We start from the raw sequence: 16,913 nt of genomic DNA, 5'->3' as shown, positions 1-16,913 counted from the left end.
CAATGGGGCAAGTATATTAACCTGCCCTGTTTGTCACTTTATCCTCAGGAGGATTAAGTGTCTGTGGAAGGACAGCAAAAAGAAAGGATGCAAATAAGCAATTACAATGAAAATTAACAAATGGTAAAAAAATAAACTGATGGGGGGTGGGGATTTAGCTCAGCGGCATAAATACCTGCTTTGCAAGCAGGCAGTCGTGAGTTCGATCCCCGGCACCAGAAAAAAAATAAATAAATAAAAAATAAACTGATGATAAGTAAATTTATTACATATCCATCTGGTAAACTTCAACTATTAAAATGTTACTTAAAATTAAGAGTGTATACTAAAGACTACGTATTCATGACAAATTTTTTAAAAGAACACTAAATTATGCGTGAAAAACGTTTTAGAAAACCTACAGAACAAAAATCCAGAAGGAAATATACCAAAATATGTATAGTGATTTTAAGTCACAAATATGTAGTGGCCTTTATCCCTCTTCTATTCAATGTATTTTCTATTATGTGCTTGATATTTTTTTAAGTAGAAAAAAATAATGAAATTTAAAATCTCCACAACAACAACAAAGTATTTAAAGCAGGGGCAGGCTGAGGAGGGCCTTAAATACCAGGATACAAGGAGTATGTAAGGAATATCCAGCAATGACAAGCTCTGTGGTCTTATTTTGTTTGTTTGGTTGATCTGATGCTGCAGACTGAACCCAGGTCTTGCACCGCTAAGCACATGTGGTACCAGTGAGCTACACCTCAGCTCCAACAAGCTGCCATAGCTTTTAAAAGCATTAAGGCACTAGAGAAACATCACAGAGAAGGCATGTGGAGGTTGCACTAGAGGACAATGAGCCTGGGGACAAGGAAACTAAAAGGAGGGTGCTATGCTGGTCTAAGTACAGAAGATGAACAGGAATTATACGAGGAAAGAGGAAAAGAGGGTGGTAAGAGAAATACTGAAATGAAGCACTAATGAGTTCTAGAGACTAAGTTAGCAGGAAGAAGCAGCAGCCAAAGATGATGAGGATTTTTGCTTGCCTAGTAAAAATGGTATATGATTAGGTGGCAAATGTGTCCTATTTGGCTGAAGAAAGAATACTGGCATTAAGAGTGTTCTACTTTGTTTTCTAGTAGAAAAGTTATCTTATTTTCTTTAATATTGAGAGATTTGGATGAAAAAATTCCTTCTGTCATGTTTGAAGAAGAAAGAAACAGAAGAGACTCCTTTTCAAAACTAATGACTGATCAGCCTTAGCAATACCAAGAAGCATTCCTATAGTTCTAGTCTATATTAAGACTTTGATAAGTCTTCTGTGTTACTCAGTAGATCACCATACACAATTGTTACCATAAACAATGCATTACATTACTCCTGTGAAACTTGGTGAAAACATGGAAATGTCCACCCCTATGTAACAAACTGTTAGGCTTTCTTACTTGATCTTACAGAGCTTAGGGCTTTGTGATAACTGCTATTCATAAAAAACTCATTTGTTCTAGTGGCTATCAGTATCTCCAGGTATTTCATATACTCAACACAAGCAATGTAAACATCAAAAAATTCTTAGAAAACAATCTTTGTTAAAAATTTCATGGAGAAAACTATATTTCCCTTGGGAGCAGCACTAATCCTATCGCTTGCTTACTACACTGCCACTCCCAGACAAGAGGCTTGACAGTACCGACACCGTGAGGAGGATCATCTGTCTGTTGTAGAGAAGAGTTCTACTAGAAAAGGAGTGAGCCATGCAATAGATGTATGGTCTCACATACCTGGCATCAAGGAACCTTGATCTTAAAATCATAACTGCTTCACAAGTGCTTTGTTTCAGCTGCATCTGAATGGAACTAAATTTTCGATGGATGATGCCCACCATTCTTTCGATCTCTTTTGGGGAAATGGGACGTGTTCTACTCTGTTCTCGGAGAAGGTTCATCACGTGTGTAGTGAATTCATTACATGCCTGTAATAGAAAAAAAAAGCACTCCTTAGGAAATTGGTATTTTACATTATCACACTCAGACATTACAGTAACTCATCTGAATTTCTGCCTCATTTGCAATTGCCAGTGGCATTATGAAGTGGGTAGAGAAAACTGAAAACAAAGATACTTATGAAATACTGATGGTACAATTAGATGGGGAGCAAAAACTACGAATGGTCAAATATGCAAGGGAGACATAACAACTGCCCTTCTCACCCCCTCTTATGCCAGCTTCTATATATAGATGTATTAACATTTCTTTTTTGGGGGCTTGACACTTAGTCAAAAAATATTTACTGCAGGATTAAAAGTCCAAACCCTTTCAAGTATTATAAGAGACACAGACATGAGCAAGATACAGAACTGATATTCAGTAAGATAAAACATAAAAAACTAATTGTCATACAAGATAGTCAGTGCAGTCTAACAGGAAAATAGTGGAAGTCCTTCACAAGTTCCAAGAAGGGAGCATTTTTAGCTGGGGGTTTCAAAATGGAAGTGATATTTGGGCCTTAAAGAATGAACAGGATTTCTGAAAGGCCAACAAAGGTAGAAGCCAGAAGAAACTCTAGGCACAAGAAAAACCCTAGGAACAATGGTATTAAAAGCAAGTTCAGAAAATGACTACTAGAATAGAAAAAATAGAGAAAAATAGGGGATTCAGTTTTTCTGGTTTGGTGCAGGGGTTGAACCTGGGGCTTCACACATGCTAAGCATAAGTCCTACCACTGAGCTCCCTGGGCCTTAGGGAGAGATTCAGGTTTGAATTAGCATATATCATAGTGCCTTATATGTCAAATGTTCCACCTGACCTAGAGTAATTTAGCTGTAGTGCATAAATGTCATTCCTGTAAAGCAACTCAGTTCTTCAGAGCAGGAGCAACATGAACATAAGAATCAGACTTTTTACTAACAATCCTCGATCACTGTCTCTTTCAGTTCACCTATGTTTTTTTAGTTCTAAAAAACCATGGTGCCTGTCCTACACAGAAATTCAGTACTTCCTTGGTAAATAAAGCATCAGTCTATATTCCTGAATAAAAAGAACCTCTGGTATTTTCAGTAAAAGATAGGATGGAAGCTTCTGCCTCTTACTTCACAGATGCCCCTGGTAGGATAAGCAGACAGAAAAGATCATTGATCATGGCAAGACATATTTTGGAGCTATAAATGTCCACTTTCCTATGAAGAGTCTGAACACTGCTCCTATGTAGCACATGATAGTTTTTCTAAATGCTCATTAGAGAACTAACCTTTCAAGTACACTAAGTATTTCGTTTACTGTTATCCTTTTATAGGACTTTCCTACAAATATTTCTAAGATGAAGTAAAATGAGTCTTGCGTACCAGTTATTTAAATTTTTAGGGGCTGGGGATTTAGCTCAGCGGCATAAGCACCTGCCTTGCAAGCAGGTGGTTGTGAGTTCGATCCTTGGTACTGATAAAAATGAAAAAGACAAAAAAAAATTTTTTTTCTTAAATATTTTTATCATAAAATATTGTAAATTCCTTGTGAGTAGCAACCCTATGTTATATTTATGGGACTCCTCAGAGTATAGAATAGGATAACACACACAATAGGTACCTGATAAAGATCTATAAACTGGTGAACTTTTATACTACAGTTCAAGCGAGAGGATAAAGTTGGCTTACTGGTAAATTCATTATCCTTAAACTACTATGTGAAGGGTTCTTAAGCTGCAAGTTCATGGATAGGTTTAGGATGCCTGTGACCATCTGAAATCTTATGCAAGTTGGCTGCACATGTGTATTTCTAAGGGATGAGTCTAGGTTTCTGCTTGCCTCTCAGTCTTATAGTTTAAAAAGGTTAACAATTATTTTTTCAGGTTATGATACAGTAAAAGTATCAAGCAATTCTGTAGACTAAAGCCAGAAGTTCTTCTATAAGGAAACCAAAATCTTCAAAAGTAAATTTAGATTTCTGTCACTACATATTTAATTTGGATTATCTTAGGTCAAACTGAAAACAAGTGATCACCTATTCAAGAAATATGCGCAGTTTCCTGCTTGAACCTGCCCTAAAGACATGCTTATATAATTACAAGGTGTGATCAAAGAACACAGTGAATGTTTAAAAAATGAAATTTATTACACTAAAACATAAATTGTCATTAACTCCCACCTAACACAGGTACATAGTCCCCCTCTTCCCTGCTTCAAACACACTTATCATTCTTGCCACCTTCTTAAGTAAGTCTAGAAGTCCGCTTTCATGAGTATCTTTTCATGATTGCCTCAATGCTTTGAACTGATTTTCTATGGTATATATTACATGAACAAATAAAAATATTATGATGTCTTCATCAACCTTACCCATAGAACCTACCACTGTATATACAACTTCTGGCTCTTCTTCAAAGTCAAAATGACTATGAATTATAAATGTTTTGAATAAACTCAGGACATCAAGGAAGCCATGAAAAAGAATTATCAAAGACGACTTGCACAAAGTGGTGAGAATGATGGAATGATTGTGGTTAAAGCAAGGGGAAGTATTTTGAGAGGGTTTCATGGCAATGTGTTTTTTATTGTAATAAATTTTTAACATTCATCATAATTTTTATTATGCCTTATAAATTCTAAATTAAGTAACTTGACAACCTTAGGTCTCATCATCAGTAAAATGAAGAAAATTGAACTGGAACCATTTCTTCAAAACAGGATTAGCAAATGCTGTGGTTACATAGCTAGAGCAATATAAAGTTAACAGACAGTACAAAAGTACAAATATGTTTAGGAACTTCTGGGTTAAGTAAATTTTGTTTTTTATTTTTTGCAGGACTTCTCATTACTATACTAATATGTGCACTAAATTTTCAAGGAGAAAGAGTGCATCATCTAACTTTACCCTAATATGGCCATAAAATCTCTCTCCTCAGCTGGATTTAATAATGTGTGCCTGAGATGCTCTCAGGAGCATTCCAACCTCGATCCCAATCTGGGCAGTTTAGTGACTTAGCAAGAGCTTTGTAGCTCAGTATAATGGCCCTGGGTTCAATCCCTAGCACAGCAAAAGCAAAACCACCCCTAAAATCTTTTTATTTCTGGAGCAGTGCTATGCAATAGAAATGTATAGTGAGTCACATACACAATTTTTATATTCTCAAGGAGCCAACATTTGGAAATTCAGTGAAATTAATTTTAATAGTATATTTTATTTAATCCCTGTGCATAAAAACAAAAATTACTGAGGAATCCATATTCCTTTGCGTATTGCCTGAAATCCAGTACATATTTTACATTTATAGTACATCTCAATTGAGACTAGGCTGACTTCAAGTTCTCAGTAGCTAAATGTGGTTAGCAGCTCATATATGGTATAACACAGCTCTGTAGCATCTTGTAGACAAAACACGAAGAAAATTTTTGGGGAAATATTATACTAGGTAAATATACCACCAGATATTCACATAACCACACTTTATAATGTCCTTGGTGAAGCATTACAAATTATCTATCTTATTACTCCTCAGCCCCCAAGTATGTACTGTATTTAATACTATGTGTGACAAAATGGGAAGCACAGAAAAAGAACTTCCAGTGCGTATCACAGAATGACTGCCTTGAGAAAAACCATTTGCATAGTTAAATTCTGAGTTGAAGTCATTTTTTTCCACAGAATGCCATTTTACTTGAACACAAAACTCATCAATTATGATTATTTGGCTGGGTATTTGGCAGATGTTTTGTTAAAAATGAACCAAGTGAACCTGTCATGTCAAGGAAAAGAGCTGGTAAAATTTGTGTCAATGATAAAATTTGAATTTTCAAATAGAAATTAAAATTTTGGAAACCTCCATTATACTGTGAGCATGACAGCTTTCTCATAGATTTTTCTCATCAGTTCAGTATTGATAGTAATAAATATATTTTGATACTGTATGATGAAATGTGTTAACATTTGGAAGACATGCCTATTTTGGTGAACCAATAGTTTCCAAATGATCAATGCATCATGTTACAAAAACATGCATAGGCAGAAAATCTATTCAAAGTGCAAACTAGATCAATGGATTCTAAAGGAACAGAAAATAAACAGTTCTTTGATGTGGTTTCAGAATTCACCTAGCACCTATCCTTTACACAACTACAATTTGTCAAACTTTGGTGTGATATCAAAAAATAATACTCATAATTATCAGAAAAAGATATTAATATACTCTTCTCTCTTCCAATGATGTATCGGTATGAGGCCAGATGTTCCTCATACACTTCAACCACATGACAACAGATTGAATGCAAGCCAGATACGAGAATCAAGCTGACTTCTATTATACCTAACTACAGAGTTTTCAGAAATACAAAGTAATGGCATTCTCACACCTTCAAATTTTTTTTTTTGTTTCAGTCCCTTGAGAAGTAATGGCTTTAAATTAACTAATAAATACTTTTAATTTTTCTAGCTTTAGTTTCTACTATATATATTGACAGATATAATGTGCCAAGTAAAAGTTCTTATGGGAGGTCTCTGACAGTTTTTAGAAGTCTGACTCTTAGGACTGAAAAAGTTGAGCACTAGAGCATAGAAGCATTTCTAATTTGTACATGTAACTTTGCTAATTCTTACAAACCTAGTCATATTATAGTAATATATATCTATGATAGGCTATATGTCTCAGTAAATAACTCAACATTTTTTTTATACAAATGATACTTAGAATGTTAGCTCTCTCTAATTTTTGTCTTGCTTAATTTTAAGCCTATGGTTTCTAAGAGTATCCAAAGGCTCATATGAGAAAATGTTACAAGGAAAAAGTTTCTGTATCTAAAAACTCGTAATTTCTTAAAACATTTGCTGACTATCTCACCACTTATTAAGTGAAGCCATCTACGAATGCAAATGCTGATTAGCAATTTGGCAATAGCCCAACATTCAGAAAATTCACACAGCTTTTCTTTAAACCAGTAGTTCTTACATGATTAATTAACACATCTCATTTATGTAGTGTGCACTTTAGCTCATTACTCTAAGTAAAATTTGTTAAGTATTTACATTTAGATAATTAAAATCTGGGTACGCCCTTAAAGATGTATACACTTCAGGCAAAGCTTTTTTCTTCCCTTTATACCACTGAAAGTAAATTACAGCCTCACTCACAGCATCATATGTACAGTTTCAGAGAAGACCACAGCACTGTCTCACCACCTACTCAATAAAATATATATATTTTTTAACATATAAATGTAGCAGAAACAATCAAATAATAGCAGTATTGTTTGGAACATACTAGTGCTGATTTGATTTATGATACAAAATTCTACTTCAAATATCTATTATATCCTCCAAGATTATATGTAAAATTAAACAGATGTTTGGAGATATTTTCCATTATTTGATTGCTTTTTCAGATGGAACTGCTTTCTGGTCAATATCCACAGCATAAATAGAGATGTACCTTGGTTAATTGCAGTATTTAGGAAATGAGTGTTTTGATGTCTTAAATGTCCTCATGATAGTATCACAGAAACTGCTTTTTCTTTTAATTCAAATGGTGAAAACTAGGATGCATTTTTGTGTTTTAAAACACTGCAATAACATAGTTTACATGAAGTATGGAAGGCTTAATCTGATAAAAATATTTTCAATTGGCTATTATGAGATTGCTCCTTGCCATTTGTTCCTTTCTCCTTGAAAAACTGAAATCAAGTAGTAATTGAGGACTTGAAATATTTGGATTCTGGAGAATGTATTAGTGATAATTTTTGACTAATACAACTGTCCCCCTCATGTCTGTACATATTTTACACACAAAACTAAAGTTTCAGTTTCTTTATTCTATGATGGTGCTTTTTTTTCAGTTGCAGATTCAAGATTCAACCTTCTTGTCTTTAAGTTTACATAACTGAATGTAAAACTGTAAAATCAGACAGTGGGCAAGTACTGATTACACAGGAAGTTTTAAATGAATCAATGAGTGATTCTAAAAACTGAATAGGTCTTTGTTTGTAACCATCTAGAGAAGTTGATTGTAGATGAGATTACAAGACCCTCTATTTTAAAATGTACTTGTGACAAAAAAAGAATAAATCCCTTTTAAAAAAGGAGGCCTTGCCAGGTGTGATGACATGGGCCTACTCCTAGCTACTCAAACACTTGAGTCAGGAAAATAATTTGAGCCCAGGGGTTTAAAATCCACATGGGAAACACAGAGACCCCTTATCAAAAAGTAAAACAATAAAAATATAGACGTTCCTCAAATTTTCAATTTTCTAGATGTCTTTATAATCTCACAAGTTACTCTAACATAACGTAGATCTCATATTTATTGAATGCTTATTAAATCAATAAATTCTTGTTTTGCTATAAAAGTCAACATTTAATGATTCTGTCTAAGCCAGTGGAATAAGACTAATATACCTAAGAAACAGCCATAAAGGTGAAATATCAGTTGTACCTCAACACTTCTTACCTAATCACTCGATTTAAGATTCCATCTCTTGAGGGTTTTATAAGGATTTTATTATATATTTTAAATTCTTTGCACAGAGTCTAAAACATAATGCTCAATGAGTGGCAGCTGTCAATGACAATGAAAATGGAAGTTTCATGAAACTGTTATTTTTTAGTATTCTATAATCAAATCCCTACTCTGGTAACCTAATACAGTTCTATCTTCTCATTGCCTCAATAAATACAAACATTACTTTCAAAGAAGTTAAAAATCAGTATCCAAGTATAAAATAACTCATTTATTAATAAAGTTCATGGTCATAAATACAATTGGAACAAAAAGCCAATCGACTAGTAATTTGAAAGAGGAAAAGGGAAGATACTCAAAAATCCTTCCAGACAAGAAAAAGCCTTGGCATGAAAGCCAACAAGAAGCAAAACTGAGACCTTGACCGTGGAGCAAGAAATGAAAAAGCCTTGCCTGGGAACATGAAATATAAAGTTTACATCAGATAGGATCCTTTTGTCTATCCTGCTTAACTATTAAGAAGAACAGCAAAAGGGAATTAGGCAGTTGTGGACTACACAGTATCTAATGTGGTAACATCAGCATTTTTTAACCCAATACAATAAAATTCCTTTACAAAACAAAAGCAATTTTCCAAGCAAATGAAAGCATGTAATGTAGTGATCCTCAAAAAGTACAAATATTCCCCTGATAGTGGTTTAGACTCATTCATTCTGCATTTCCCTGTAATCTCTCTTACATTGTTTGCACCGTCTTTTGCTACCCAATTGATCTTCAGCACATTCAGTATATATTAGTTGGTTCTAGTGCTTTGCTTGATTTGGGATGAATTCAAAAGACATCTATGAACTCAGAGAGCAGATTCCCAGATGCTTGGGAAGGGTTGGGACCCTTCTAACACTTTTGCCTTCAGCAAAAATTATTTCAATATAATTATAGTAGATAGCTTTCAATATGTCATCTCTATTATAGCTGCTGTAAATTATAAAGTGAATTGCCTGTATACAAGTATTTCTTCTGGTACAAGTAGAGTGGAAGAGTGGCATACAGCATGATGTATCTTTTCCTTTTTAATTGACAAGAAATATTGAGGTGAAATTTCATTTCTAAAAATCCAGTGTGCCCATTTCCTATTGGTAGGAGTGGGGAAAGCAAGAAAAGTCCTCAGTTCTTAAAAACAAGGCTCTCTGGATCCCTTGCTTAAGTTCATTAGGAATTTATCCATCATAACAGTTGGGTCTTTAATCATAAAAAATCTTTGAAAGGTACAATAAGGATACTTTTCAAAACTTGTACTTAATCAACAAGAAGAGAAGGAACCAGGCTTGTGCCTCAGCCAGAGGAACATAATATACCCAAGATAAAAGTATTAGCAGACAGTTGTAACCTTTGCAAAATTGTCATATTCTTGCTAAGTGTCAGAATCGACAAGACAAAAGAATAAAAAGTAATTTTTTTTTGTCTTTCTACGTTTTATCGGTACCGGGGATTGAACTCACGACTGCCTGCTTGCAAAGCAGGCGCTTATGCTGCTGAGCTAAACCTCCAACCCCAGTAATTTTGTTTTGTTTTGAGTAGTGGTAATGCTCAAGAATCTCATTCTAATACATATTACATACCTAATATTCCAAAAGCATACACAAGTGAATTTACATAATTAACCATCAAAAATAATTGAACTTGAGCTTACATAATTGAAACATATATAATCAGTATGATCAAAAGTTCAACATATGAACTTTTCTGGGAGAAAAATACAGGATTTTAAAGACAATACCATCTTTAACAGGCACACATGTGCACAGGCACACACATGTACATACAATTCAGCCTTGCAGCTTGTATATAATTTTGCTTAATTTTGTAAGTTTCAGTTTGCTTAGCTTTGTACATATGGCAGTGCTTACAAGGTATTTTAGTTTACTGTAATGGTGGTATTTGTTAATTTTGTGGCAATCTAAATCTAAACAGGCTTCAGACACATTTTCATCATAGTTTTACTGTAAAACACAGCAAAGCGAAAATCTAAAATTGCTACATAGTTTTTCTATTTGTAAAACAATGCAATTCTGTAATGAAGCCTCTAGCTTAACATGTATGTTCTATTTACTGATATGCCTTCTGTCACTCAGAATACTCATGATCACTTTTACAAAGAAAAAGATAATATTTTGGAAAAAGTTAAAATGTTTTCCCATGTGCTTTGTTTCCATTTCAAATATAACCCATTATGAGCAAATTCAATAAAACCAAAAAATATTTGAATTGTTTCCCTAGTCTACATGGGTAGCTGCAAATTCAATGGTCAAGGATGGCAAATTGTCAGAAACTGATTTCAATGCCTGATTCTAACATTAACTAATAAGTAACTTTGGACATTTGACCCATGAGTCTCATTTTCTCATCTATAAAATGGAAATTATAATATCTGTTTTAGAAATATTGTCTCTTTACTTCATATACCCCTGTTTAGCCCTTCTAGTAACATCATAGTATATTCCTGAAAAGTCCATATGGTCTTGTACTCTAAAGAACTGAAGGGAAAGTTGACTGCTTTGTGGCAAAAATCATCAATTCTAATAATTCAGGAGAACTACAGACAAAAGAGCTATAAAAGCCAGGTCCAAAGACAAGAAGAGAATTCAACCCTGTTAGATGATTTCTAAAACAATTCAGAACCTATAGGGAAAAGTTTGTAAAACAAAATTTTGCAGATTCTGCCAACTAATCATCATACCATATCTATTTGTCCCTAATACTGCATAAACTTCATATATTTTTGCTTTTGAAAATATTTAAAAAGAGAAAGAAAACATACATCTAAATGGTTATTAGGCTACAGACTATATCTAGAAATAAGATTCATGATTTTTACATTTATATCTCAATTTTACATTTAATGTAAAAACAAAAAAGGAGCTTAACTGATATAGAACCTGTGAATATGCGTGTTTTTAAAGCAAAAAGAAAGAAAAAAGCAAACATAAGACTTGCTCTGTCCTCCCTAAAAATCCTGATGATTTGATTCTGGTATTCGCTAAGAAAACGGATAACTAAATATCTCAAGGCAATTCTTTAAGGTACTTTTAAAGTAAAGAGACACAAGTTCTTGCCATTGACTGATGCCAGCCAGCTGTGCCCAACTCCTAAATAGGTTATGTAGAGAAAAGAATAAGGCATATGTGGAGAAACATGGCTGGGGGATAGTAAAAAAACAACCTTAATTTTTCAGCCAAAAAGTGGACTATTTGGCCCCTAATATTATACTGTACATATTTCCAGACAAGTTGAATGGTGGTATTCACCTAGTAAATATGTAGATTTAACATAAAGTTATGCAATCAGAATTATACTACAAATTAGAACCCTTTTCTACTGTTTATGCTTAAGGCAACCTTTTCAACCATGGCTTATTTTGTTTACACTCAATTATTTATATGTCAAATAAGAAAGTTAGATTTTTTTCATGTATGTGTATGTAATTTTTCCAAAATTCTTACTTGCACATTTCCCACCAAAATTTATTCCTACAAATGAGATATACTTTTAGATCCTACAAAGTCTTTATTTGGAGAAACTAGAAAACATTTTATTTAATTTACATTTCATCTTAAGATCTAACACTACATAAATTTTTCCTCTCTTAAAACACACTAACCCCTGGGAAAGAATTCAGTATTCAATACCATCATATTCACAGTATGAGAAAAGACAATGGAAGTCAGGAAAGAAATATAACAGGAGTGAAACTACACAGGAAAATTTTAAGAAAAACTAGTATTAAAACTGAACATGGGTTGCTAGGGATTAGTGGAGAAAGAGAGATAGAGGGAGAGGGATAAATAGCACCAGAGGATCTTTAGAACAATGAAAACAGTCTGTGATCCTATTAGGTTGTACATTTGTCCAAATCCATAAAATGTATATCATCAAGAATGAACCCTAAGGGCTGGAGATTTAGCTCAGCGGCATAAGCGCCTGCCTTGCAAGCAGGCAGTTGTGAGTTCAATCCCCGGTACTGATAAAAAAGGAAAAAGACAAAAAAAAAAAAAAAAGAAGAAGAATGAACCCTAATGTAAGCTATGGACTTTGGGCACATGTCGATGTAGATCCATCAACTGTAATGAATGTATCACTCTAGTGGGAGACACTGATAATGGGTAATGCTATGCATATGTGGTAGCAGAGAATCTATAGATGTCTATACTTTCCTCATAATTTCACTGTGAATCTAAAACTGCTCGAAACACAAAAAATCTTTTAAAAAAACTCACCAGGACTTTCAGTTAACACCACAATAGGTGAACTTTAAGTAACTGCACATAGAGTAAAGTACTGAGAGGTAAGATTATATCACAACTAAGCCTTGCTTTTAAATTTATCATCAGAAAGCCTAGGGGGAGAAATAAAATAAAATTTACAAAATGCTATTTTTGGTTGAATCCTATGAAATCATCAATATGCAACTTTTTTGTTTCTGAGGCATGGTATTCCTATGTTATGCTGCCCAGGATATTGGGCTCCAGTCTCAGCTTCCCAGGTAACAACTACAGATACATGTCACTGTGCCCAACTTCCAAATCTGTCTGACTCTTGAACTTGGTGATTTCAAAGGGTTCAACTCAATGCTATTTCCTTATTTTTGTGTATGTTTGAAGGTTTTTCATTAGAATGGTGTTTGAAATTATCTTCAAATGAAAACTAAGCAAATGGGAATTTCTCAAACTAAGAGACATTTCAGTTTTAAATTAAGTAAGTATGTTTCAAATGAACCACCATTTTACCTTATTATTATGTTGAACCCAGAACCCTCTTATTCTCTTCCATATTTTAACATCTCTGAAGTTTGGAAACATTTTGTAGTCAATGGAATGCTATAGTTAAAATGGCAGGGTTGACGTTTTTCTTGGTGATACATAAAACAATGATACAGTTTAAACTCAGTTTAAACTAAGATACCTTAGACTTGATGAAGCATAGTTAATAAAATTGCTGAGAATATGATTTTCAATTCTTAATTTCTTTGTAATCATAAATTTAGCACACAATGCCTGGTATGTTTTGTCTTAAAGTAACCATAATTATCCTGGGAGGTCTCATCCTCAGAAAGACAGCCAGAACCCGATTTCTTTGTGAAGTTACTTCTTTCCTATACAGTAGTCTGGCATAATCTGTGAGAGTTAATTCCCAGGAGGATTCTAGAGCTCATAGGAGATAAAAGCTCACTATGTAATGCCTCCCTTCAAAAATTGTCAGTTTATGAACAAAGCTAGTACGTAAATGTAATTATACAGAGCCCTGAAGGTCACCAAGTATGTAGTGAGCCTGAGGGATCCAGGGAAGATGATTGCATATATGACAGTAAGGGCGTGTGCATGTGAAGAATACAAGTAGCTGGGATAAGATAGGGTTAGCTTCACTTCCAAAATCTCAACAAGTCTTCATTTCATTACTCCAATAACTCACTTGGATCTTGGCATTGCCCTTATATGTTTTGCTCTTCATGTTATCACCTACAACTCACAGCCCTCAGAATCATTAACACTGTCTAGCAGAAGAGCAACAGAGGGTTTGTGCAGGACTATGAGAGTGGCGGCTGCTGACCTGTTCATATTTCTCCAGTTCTGTGTGATAGATTTGTCTGATCTGGGTCAATTTGGCTCTGTAATCTGAGTGTTCAATAGAGTTATCTGAAGAACCTCCAGAGGCTGCCGCGGCTGCAGCTGCTGCCGCCGATCCCCCACCTTTCTCAGGACCTGAAACCCCTTCTGCCAAAAGCATATTGTCCAGTCTCATTAGCTGGGGATCGGGAGGGTCTTCCTCCTGGGCTCCTCTGATGCTGAGACCTTCAAGGAAAAGAGAGACAGAGAAGAAGCGAGAAACAGAGGACAAACAGTGTGAGTATTTTGTTTATTTGAGAAAATGATCAAACAACATCAGCGTACTACAATTCAAGCTGAGAATTTCATTACTCACATTTGATCAACGTGAGAAAATTACTTTCAAAATAATATTGACATACATTCTAGAATTTCTAATATTTCCCAAATTATCCCGTATCAAATTCTTAGGAAAAGGTAACTCTGACTTCTTGGAATAAACTAATCATACAAGCTTGTTAGATGTAGATGATTTAAGCGTAAAATGGAACGGGTGAAAATTGAGGGTTTAAAGATAGAAAATAATTTAAAGATAATAAATAATTTCTTGAATAAAAATATATTCAAGAGGTGGTTACTCTGTTTCTGTACAATTTGAAAAACAGAATTAAAATTCCTGTAAATCACTCTACAAGCTATATCCAAAAATTAGAAAATAAACAGAATTAGATGACTTTTCCATTCAGAAGAAAACACATAAAACAAGGCAACTTGCTATAGTTATCATATATTCAAGCAACTGTCAGCAAACTATAAAACCAGCACACTAAATACGGTATTAAAAATGTGGCATTGATATGATAATACAGTGCTGGGCCAGTAGTCTCAATCTAATTTTGCTTTTAAATCAAGAACTTTAAAAAAAAAAAAAGAAAGAAAGAAAGAAACTTCCTAAGTGATGCCCAGTCAGCAACCTCTTCTGAGTACTATAGATCATAGCTGACAATTCATAGGTTTAATCAGGTCACACAGGCTTTCTGCCAAGATGTTTTCAACAACAAAGATGACAAAGTTTAAAAATAATTATCATTGTACAAAGAGCACTGAAGTCATGACAGCTCAAAATCAGCATTTTCATTAATGTGTAACACAATCTAAAATATCCCAGCCCAATTAACCTCTGTAAATCTGTTTAAAGGCAGGTTCCCCACACTAGTTGTGAGGCTTCTTGGGAAATGGAAAGGAAGCTAGCATCTTGCATGTTTGCATTTGGATTCTGCCTTTTACATCTATGCCTGTTATTGTTTATCCACAGTGGTGCACACCCTGTCTACTGCAACTTACATGACAGTAACATCTATAAGCTGCCAAGTACTCAACTGATCACCAGCCCTGTGATTTTATATGCTAGCCTAAAACTACCATCAATTCTTTTAAGAACAGATTTCATTCATAGGTGTCCTGAATTATAACCATAGCATGACAGAGCCTTGGTTGTCTTAACACACACAACTTTAATTTTCTCCCCTAAAATACTTTAAAGCTGTCACTTTTATTTAAAAGTATATTTCAGAATAATTTCAACTAGATAATGAAACTCATAATAATTTAAAATTATATCTGTTGCCTATCAGAGGCAAATAGATAAGACTTGAAACTATAATACACTAAAACAATAAATTAATTTAGGGAAGTAAGTCACATGTGTGACTCTGTATCAATGCATTCACTGCTGATAGCCAAATGGGCTATCTCTTTTAAAACAACAACAAAAACCTGCCTAATATTGATCCTAGAATAGCCTTACATTGGCTAAGCTGCAGTTTTTAATTTAACACCTTTTATTTTATTTTCTTCTAATTCACTGGGACATTGTAAGTGCGATAATTTCATGGCCTGAATATGCTCATAGTTCATACACCAAGTTTCCTGTGTCCTTGACATGCAGTGAGGGATTACTATAATCTTTTATCTTGCACTTTGGACTGTTTCGTTTTATATTTGTTTGGGAGCTCCTTATGTTTCTCCTTTATAAACTCATTTTTTTGCTCAACTTTTTGTATATTTATTATTTATTATATTTACAGATAATAGTTTTCTCCTAGGAATGTGGTGTGTGTGTGTGTGTTTAATCTACCTTCAAGGTTCTGCTAGCTTTCTAATTTTTATTTTGCATGTACTTAACCACATTGATCTTTTGCCTATGAACAAATGATGAATTTCTTTATAGTAGATCAACAGCCATAGTTGATTATAAAATGTTTATATTCCTCTGTACTTCCCTATACAAGTGCAATAGATAAGAGAAAATGCTCCATGACTAATCATGGAGAAGCAGATCATACAGGAGAAAGAAGGAAATTCATCAAGAAGAAATGCAAAAGATTCAAACTAATTTGCCACCTATGACACTTTTATGCAAGCTAATATGTAAATAAACCACTATAACAGTAAGAAGTAACCCTTAAGTTCAATAACAGTGGATGCAAAAATAATTTTAAATATAAATAACAGCCACTATAACATTTTTCATCATAAAAAATATTTTATTCCTAAAATCCTAAGTAAATCAACATGTGTTTACCTCAAGAACAAAGAAAAAGGTTTAATACAATCTTTCCATATTTACTTTATAAATTATGTGCAACAAATCTCATCAGAAAATCATTTTCTGACAAAAAAAAGCCACAGTTCATTGCATTAAAAGTATTAGAGCACTTTGCTTTTAGGCAGTACTGAGGAGACTATCAATAATGAAGTCATTTTCATACCTATAGTTTGAAAAGTGATTCCAATTGTTTTCTCCTTTAAGCAAAGTCATAGTAATGAGAACTCTTCATAGTAATACGTGGTTTCCAAAGTTATTTACAATTTGAATATTTACTTATTTTCTCA

At 33.9% G+C, this 16,913-nt stretch overlaps 1 protein-coding gene across 4 annotated transcripts in view; it reads right to left on the bottom strand.

The window, feature by feature from the left end:
* Positions 1-16,913, bottom strand: part of Pbx3 (PBX homeobox 3) — a 200,017-nt gene that overhangs the window by 32,572 nt on the left and 150,532 nt on the right. For all 4 annotated transcript variants that reach the window (XM_003470768.4, XM_013153612.2, XM_063227641.1 and 1 more), the window contains 2 exons: positions 14,023-14,264; positions 1,767-1,957 (listed from right to left, as the gene is read on the bottom strand). In XM_003470768.4, the coding sequence (XP_003470816.1) occupies positions 1,767-1,957; positions 14,023-14,264 (433 nt within the window). The remainder of the gene's footprint in view (positions 1-1,766; positions 1,958-14,022; positions 14,265-16,913) is intronic.

Source organism: Cavia porcellus, unplaced genomic scaffold (genome assembly GCF_034190915.1).
Source record: "Cavia porcellus strain 051 isolate PalLab524CR breed Dunkin Hartley unplaced genomic scaffold, mCavPor4.1 scaffold_1, whole genome shotgun sequence".
Taxonomy (NCBI): Eukaryota; Metazoa; Chordata; class Mammalia; order Rodentia; family Caviidae; genus Cavia; species Cavia porcellus.
The sequence above is the reverse complement of the archived record's forward strand: the minus strand, read 5'-3'. Positions and strand labels throughout refer to the sequence as shown.